The sequence below is a fragment of the Oncorhynchus mykiss genome, chromosome 13 (genome assembly GCF_013265735.2).
Source record: "Oncorhynchus mykiss isolate Arlee chromosome 13, USDA_OmykA_1.1, whole genome shotgun sequence".
NCBI classification, from domain to species: domain Eukaryota; kingdom Metazoa; phylum Chordata; class Actinopteri; order Salmoniformes; family Salmonidae; genus Oncorhynchus; species Oncorhynchus mykiss.
The window spans coordinates 24,719,768-24,727,874 of record NC_048577.1 but is presented as its reverse complement, the minus strand read 5'-3'; the positions used below and the strand labels follow the sequence as shown (position 1 = coordinate 24,727,874).

The 8,107-nt window shown below is 42.3% G+C and overlaps 1 protein-coding gene across 1 annotated transcript; it reads left to right on the top strand.

The window, feature by feature from the left end:
- The first annotated feature begins 1,864 nt into the window (after window positions 1-1,864).
- LOC110486035 (mitochondrial import receptor subunit TOM20 homolog) lies at window positions 1,865-7,863 on the top strand. The gene is made up of 5 exons (XM_021557346.2): window positions 1,865-2,182; window positions 3,568-3,614; window positions 4,244-4,325; window positions 4,701-4,843; window positions 6,935-7,863. Exons 1-5 carry the CDS (start codon window positions 2,059-2,061, stop codon window positions 6,980-6,982), a joined length of 444 nt encoding a protein of 147 aa, XP_021413021.1. The 5' UTR covers window positions 1,865-2,058; the 3' UTR covers window positions 6,983-7,863.
- Window positions 7,864-8,107: the final 244 nt, after the last annotated feature.

Here is an 8,107-nt window from a genome sequence, read left to right as displayed (position 1 = left end):
AGGTACACAGTGAGGCTCGTATACTGCACAATAAGCAACTGCAGGGTGTCTCCTGTCCTATTGCCAACCTTAGCACACCCAGGAGAACAGTAAAAGTTATACCCATATAAATGGTTTTAAGAGAGATATGTAGGAATCAGTCGGGAAAAGCATCCCCATTGGTTGGTTCTCTTTATAAACCCTAAAGTCTTACATAATTCTACTATCTGATTGATAGATAGTTTTGCAACAACCATTATTTGTACAACATCCCTAAACATGTGTGTGTGTGTGTGTGATGTGTGTGTCATGGTCTTTCTGTCCAAACCTCCAACCCACATCAACATAAGGACATGAGATCTGTCTGAGTCCCAGCAAATGACAAGAGTACTTGTTTCCTAGGGAATTGCTACAGACATGTATAATGTGGCCTGGGATGACGGCATGGATTAGGAGACCTCCGAACACACAAGCACTGGGATCACATACAGTAGGGCTTCCAAAGCACCTTCCAGGAACGATTGAGTAATGGTAATAATAACCCACCACCGCGAGACGATAAGCCTCTGGCTAAGCCGCGACACGTCAAGCCTGGGCACTGGCGGAGCTAGATGTCCCTGAGGGGTGAATTCTTCGCCAAACCCTCAGCCAGCTGCATGCCAGGTGCGAGCTGCTAAGCCGCTGGCAAGAGAGACGACAGGGCAGACGGGTAATCCTCCTACCATGTAAATTGTCCACAGACAAGTGTACACATGCACGCACATACACACACATGCCAGTGGAGGCTGCTGAGGGAAGGACGGCTCACTCCATTCTGGCCATTATTATGAATCATCCTCCCCTCAGCAGCCTCCACTGATACATGCACACACACACACATAAGTATGAAGAAGTACACATGCAATGCATGCTCACATACACACACACATAGAGACATAAGTACGGGTATGAAGGTGTACACACATTTGTACAAACACACACGCACGCACGCACACAACCACACACCCACACACCCACAGCTTAACTGGAAACCCCATCAAAAGCACACACACTCTTCCAAAATCCTGTCAACTGGCGACGTGTGGTCAATGACGCAAATCTCTAAGGTTCAGTTATTCCTTTATTAAACTGTAACAACAACAACCAGCCACAGAAATGGTGTAAGGGTGCAGAACGACTCAGTTGCCATTTAAAGGCAAAGGTGCACGCAATACCAGACACAGTCTGGTGATGATATAATCCATGTAAGGATGTGCATGCCTGATGGTTTGTATTACTGCAGGTCTGAGCATGTGCCCTCAGAAGCCTAATAGTCAAGGTGGTATATTTTTGCAGCAGCCTGGCCTTGCACATGTAATGCAGCTGACCATCTGTTCTGTTGAGCAGCACTTCTAGGGATTAGCTATCATCTGGGAGATGAAAAGTGCAAACTAAGCCCAGACAGGCATAGGAGCAAGGCTCAGTGCAACTGGCATCATTTTTCGTAAATTAATTGGTCGTAGCGAAAGCAAAATTGTACATGTTGTCTTACTAGTCTAAATGATTGTGCCACACCATGTAGCCTACTGTTCAATATTTCACTTGGCCATTGTTTGCTGCTGTGTAGTCTACCCCAGGTTAGTCAAAATACCTATAGTCGTAGCTGAATTGTTTCTATTTTTCTTACTCTGGAGAAAATACTGTTTAATTGTATCAAATGTAATCATTAGCCTGCTGCTTCTTTTTTTGATGAATTGCTACTGCTCCCTTGTGGCACTTACATTTCAATGCTACCCAAAACTACTTACATTGATTTAAAGAAATCCTAACACATCCCCCCCATCTGGGTTCAACATACAACACTTTATATTCAACCAAATGCATACGCTATCGGTGATATCATGTGATTGGGAATTAAATGTGTGTTATTTTCGATCGGGCGTTCAATGCGGACACCCTAGCTGTCAAATTAGTCAGCGGTCCTACTGGTCCTTTTTGCTGCGAACTTGCGACTGTGTGAGGTCATGTACCACCTTTGATATAAGCCGAAATAGAAATATTCTCTTTGTTAACATAGAAATATCAACCATTTCGGAAGTGATGATGGGCGGTAAATCGAGCACGATAGCCGCCGGTGTTTGCGGGGCTCTGTTCGTTGGCTACTGCATCTACTTCGACAGGAAAAGACGGAGTGACCCCAACTTCAAGAACAGGCTACGAGAACGTGAGTGTTGTCCACGTCCTTTGCAACCCGCTCCGGTCTCTGTTTGGGAGACCTGAGGTGCAACAAAATGCCCGAGCCAGGCCGAACTCGTTTAACTATTCCCAATTGGCGAAGTATAGAAGCTTGCATGGTTACGTTAATGGTTTGTGCATTAGATCTAATTCATTAATTGTCAGCGCACTGCTAACCCCAAAAGTCCTGCACCTAACTAGCCAGTGCTAACCTAGCTAGCGCATAGCAACTCAACTCTGTTCTCTTATAGAGTTGAGCGTTTCTCTGCTAACTACCTCCTTTATCATGTATTAATGTACTTCCTACTCACTCACAACAAGCGTTCTGTTAGTTGAATTCAGACATGGAAAGCTGCACCTACCCTGATTCATTCATTGATGGTGTGTTTTGAACTGTTATGTAACCTAAACCAACCATTCTTGGCTACTAGCCATATCAGACATAGAGCTTGCCATATCAGACATAGAGCTTGCCAAGCAGCCCAAATCCATCTTTCATACTGTAGCCCAGCTACAATTGTAGTCTAGTTAATGTGGAACTGGAATGTGATCTGTATAGGATTTTTATTGTGACATGCATCCATATATGTATTCTAATCATCTCCTGTATTAGAGCAACCTGGATATCCCTGGTGTTACTCTATCCAGGCCTACTACTCATGTAAGGCCATGGGGTTGTCGGTATGAAGAAGCTGATAATGCGCCTACAGAGCATTACACTGCAAACTTTAATGATGAGACTACATAACTCATAAGGGGATATAAAATAAATACACCTCCACACACTACATAATGGCAGTTCTGCCTTGTCTTCTACCCAGAATCCCTCACTCTAATACAGGAGCCAATTAGAATACACACATGGATGCATGTCACAATAAAAATCCTATACAGATCACATTCCAGTCCCACATTAACTAGACTACAATTGTAGCTGGACTACAGTATGAAAGATGGAATTTGGCTGTCAGCTGGCCACAATGCTTTGTACACCTGCTTTACTGCAATTGAATGAGCCATGTTCCTCTGTTAGACTTTTTTTCATTTACCTTCCACTCTGGTAGTTAATCACTCTATCAGAAAAAAATAACTAGGATTGTTTGGCTAGTTGTCACTTGCTATTAAGTATTTCCTGATTCTGACCTGGGTAAACCACTTTATCAAGGGAAGGTGTGTGGATTATTTTGGAGCTTTGTTCAAAGCCAAAGTTGTACTTCAGGGTGTCAATTTAGGATGTTAATGGGACTTCCTTACTGTTCCTAATCATAGTCTTGCATTGTAGGATTGCCTGAGAAACTAAGTTGTCTAAGTACAAACATGAGCAATCCCCAAAGCTATTTATATTAACAGTGATTGTGTTTACCTCTGCCCAAGGGAGGAGAAATCAGGCGGCTGCAAAACAGGGGACAGGACTGTCAAAGGTGAGTAAAATCCCCTCGAGGTACTATTTCTATTCTTCCTCAATGAACACACGTCTAAAGAAGTCATGTCTTGTACACTTCAGATGATACCTTGTGGAAAATAATCTCCAATGACCTCAAGTGGAATAAACAGGATATCTTCACTGGCATGTATTGGGACACGGCAAGGTGATGGCTGGGTATGACTGATTTGAGACTGGAATTAGTGCATTTATTAAACCTTTTGTCTGTACAGTGGTACCGAATTTCAGTCAACACAACTGTATAGCTCCCCAATGGATACAGACCTACTCGACTACACTCTTCTCTCCAAAATCTGTTACTTAAGGCCCACATACTTGACTCGTACAAGAATGGTTCTGTGGCGAAACAAGCCATTGTTTTCCAATGGAGGAAGTGCAAACCCAGCAAGAACTGCTGTGCTGAGCTAGGCGGTGCATTAAGAGTTCACTTAAATTGAACTCTTACCTCACACCTGACGAAGCCTCGTCGGATTGCCCCGACTCATGTGAATAGGCATTTTATTCTTCCTGGAGCATAGGCCATCGACAACAGCTTTTCCACCTGTCTATGTTTTTGTTATTTCTTGACCAATGAAAAGAAGTGTGTGTGTTGTGGAACTCTTGCAGCTCCCAGACCTGAAGGATGCTGAGGCGGTTCAGAAGTTCTTCCTGGAGGAGATTCAGCTGGGAGAGGAGCTGTTGGCTCAAGGTAAACCAGTCTTGCTTACATTGACATCACTTAGGCTGTGTGTGACACTCTATTCCCCATATAGGTCTGCTAGTGCACTTTTACCAAGTGATGACCCCATATAGTGCACTACTTTTGAATAAGCGATGACTGCATATTCCCCATATAGTGCACTACTTTTGAATAAGCGATGACTGCATATTCCCCATATAGTGCACTACTTTGAACCAAAGCATTGACATCCTCCCCCACTACTTTCGACCAGTGCAATGACACCGTGTGCCCCATAATGCACTACCTAATTTACTTTTGACCAGAGTAACGACACTGTTCTCCATATAATGTACTGCTCGTTTTGTCAATCTAAACCTCTTTGCGCTTGGTATTCCGGTATAGGAGATTACGAGAACGGCATCGAGCACCTGACCAACGCCATCGCTGTGTGCGGCCAGCCCCAGCAGCTTCTCCAGGTGCTGCAGCAGACTCTCCCGCCACCAGTCTTCCAGATGCTACTCACCAAACTGCCCACCATCAGCCAGGTACAGTCCTTTTCTCTACTTCAAGGTAATTTAGCAGGCACTCCTACCCTGGGCTGCTTACAGTAAGTGCATACAAGCAAGGAAGCTAATGTATCTAATGTGTAGTCAGAACTGCAATCCTATTCAAAATTGAGTTTGTGTAACAACCCCAACACTAACCATCAGCCAGGTATAGTGCGCCTCATACATTTCAGGGTAATTTGCAGTTGCAGGTTCTGAAAAGTTATGTTGCGCTGTGCTATTAAGCATAACCATTGCCACAATGTGTGCAACACAGTCTGCTACAGATAGTTTTTGATCAAATAACTTTTTAGTGCCCGCATCTGCAGTGGGTACCCTTCTATTCAGAGCAATTGACAGTAAGTGTATTCAAGCAAGAAAGCGGAAACCAACTAGGGCTGGCCGATATGGCCTAAACATTGGTGAGTCACAATATACCTTGATTTTATTTTGAAACATTTTCCCTAAGCTTTGTTGCACAGTTAAAGGTCAATACACCTCAAACTGTCAGCAATAATCTTAACTGAATTCAGGGCTTGTAAAATTATAACTAAGCTAAATATGATCCTTCCACAACCATAAGACTGACTAATAATTGAATTATTTGATTAATGGTTTAACCTACTTAAAAAAAAAATATATATATATAATTGATCTGGCTTTCATGTCTGTCTATGAAATTGCATTTATTTATTTTTTACAAATTTAACCAGAACCATGCACAATGACCAACTTCTTGTAGCAGGCATAATAGAAAATTTAACACGGGTCTCGTAAAATCACTCCATCACAAACCCACGTGCTAGTGAGTAGCCAGCTAATGTTTATTTCAAGTCTGACCAACTTGAATCTATTTGCTAGCCAACAAGGTAGAACAGTTGAACTTATTTAGATATCGAAATCAAGTGGCCTACCTGGATAAACCAATGCTTATTTCTCAGAATGAGAATGAGTTGCCAATTCCTAATGTATTTTTATGCACATTTATAAAAACAGACTACACAGCTAGCACATAAGTCTGTGGCTAAAATGCTGCTAGCGGTACTGCGCGTGACAGACCACCGTTTTCCACCATCATATTCATTGATACTCATTTTAGTAGGGTCTGCTCTGTACTACATTGAGAGTTGACCCATAGAAAGGTTAAGTTCTCGTCTATTTCAGAAAAAGTGTCTTAGCATTCTGGTGTTCCTATGACTGGTTCTGTTGGACCAAACCTCAAATGCTGCAAACAGCGAGTTTTAACTTCCTCTATGACAACAAGCAGTTTCTTTCGTCTTTGTTGTGAGGAGCTCGGTGTCTGTGTGCTAGTGGGAAGGTGCACAAGGAGCGAAGGAGATGAGACCAAAAAGACGTAAGCTCATCAAAATAATAAAAACGTAGATTCCTGCGATACAGGCATCTGAGCATTTAGCAAAAACAAATTTAGATCTCGCCCAGCCCTAAAACCAGTTGTATTATATGCTAGACAGAAGTACAGTCTGATTAAAAAAATTAATTAAAAAAATGGTCACGTGTTTAACAGATGTTATTGTGGGTGTAGCGAAATGCTTATATAAAAAATACTGCAGCGTTGCCTAGGGGATAGAAGCACGGCTGCCCACTATCGGCACCATTTTTTTTTTTCAAGAATGAGTTTAGGTAACAAACATGTCTGAGACTGAAACATAGCTCATGACTTTGGTGGAGGTGGATGTGCCTCCGAGTACAGATCCAGCATACTGCTTTTACCTATCAAACCTTGTCAAAAAGTACGATGGTCTTTCTAACACGATGAAAGGCACCCACCATCACTGTTTAACAATCTTCAGTCCTTTCAGGGGCTGTTGTCTCAACCATAGAGTAGGAGCGCTGATTTTAGGGCCAGTTTTTACCTTGAGTAAGAACATGGACAGAGGGGACCTGAGCCCGTATTCATAAAACATCTGAGTAGGAGAAGATGCTTTTTGAATATGGGCCCTGATCCTAGATCAGCACTTCTACTCTGACTCTTTTATGATTATGGTCCGAGATCAACAACGAAGTGGAAACTGGACACATTTTGCATGTTTATGGCTTTAGAATTTGACGTTATTTCCCTCTTTCCTGCAGCGTATTGTGAGCGCACAAGGTAGCTTGAATGAAGAGGACTTAGAATGAGGATCGTCGCTGGAAATTTCCCCTCGGAACCCTCCTATAACAGAGTGCCCCTAGATGCTGATCTTGGGTCAGTTTTGTATTTCCCCCACTAATCGTTAAGGTCAGGATTGGGGAGGGGAAGGTGATCCTAGATCGGTATCTTGGGGAAAGTTAATCCCGGTGCTCCTATAACCAATTTTCTAGACAAGTCAGGATAAGAGTTTAACTTTTTTTTAACTCACTTTTTGGAGGGTATTGAACATTCTTTCGCTGATGTCCAAATGAAAGAAACATGAACCCGTCCCCCACACGTGTGTTACTATTGGTCGCATCAAATTACCATATCGTGATTTGCAGCAACCAATCAAAAATGCCCATCGGACAGCATTTTTATTGGATTCATATGTAGTTAGAAAAATACATTGTTTTGCTTCTCTTAGTGGTCGGTCTCTGGAAGGCATTTCTCAGCATTTACAATATCATCCCTGCAACCACTCCCACGTTTACACAGCTCTGGGACCATATGTATTAAGCGTCTTGAGTAGGAGTGCTGATCTAGGATCAGGCCCCCCCCCCCCCCCCCCCCCCCCCCCCCCCCCCCCCCCCCGCCCATGCATTCTTATTCATTGTGATCTAAAAGGGAAATGGATCCTAAAAAAGCATTCCTACTTGATACATATAGCCCCTGTATTAAAACCTATTTCTACAAACTTCTTAGATCACATGTAGGAACAAGGAAATTGAACGACTGTCTCAATGTTGTTGCTTCATTGTATTTAAGTTATTGTTTTGATTTCAGTCCGACGTCCGACAGATACTTTAGAAAGTGGTTGAATGTTCTGTTAGGTCATTAAGAGGTTGTTCCTCTTTTGTAAGAAATCAAAATAAAAAGGTAAATGACACTTGCTTCTAAAACTTTATTTAGTCTCTCAGATGTTAATGTCCAGAATAGTTAATGAATGTTTTCCCTACCATTAGGTGGGACCATAGACGTACAGTTGGAAGTTTACATACCGTAGCCAAATACATTTAAACTGTTTTTCACAATTCCTGACATTTTAATCTTTAGTAAAAATTCCCTGTCTTAGTCAGTTAGGATCACCACTTTATTTTAAGAATGTGAAATGTCAGAATAGTCTTATTTCT

Coding starts and splice junctions, on each gene's coding strand:
- LOC110486035 (XM_021557346.2), top strand. CDS start 2,059: ATGATGGGCGGTAAATCGAGCACGATAGCCGCCGGTGTTTGCGGGGCT. Junction 2,183..3,567: donor CAAGAACAGGCTACGAGAAC/GTGAGTGTTGTC, acceptor CCTCTGCCCAAG/GGAGGAGAAATCAGGCGGCT. Junction 4,844..6,934: donor AACTGCCCACCATCAGCCAG/GTACAGTCCTTT, acceptor TCTTTCCTGCAG/CGTATTGTGAGCGCACAAGG.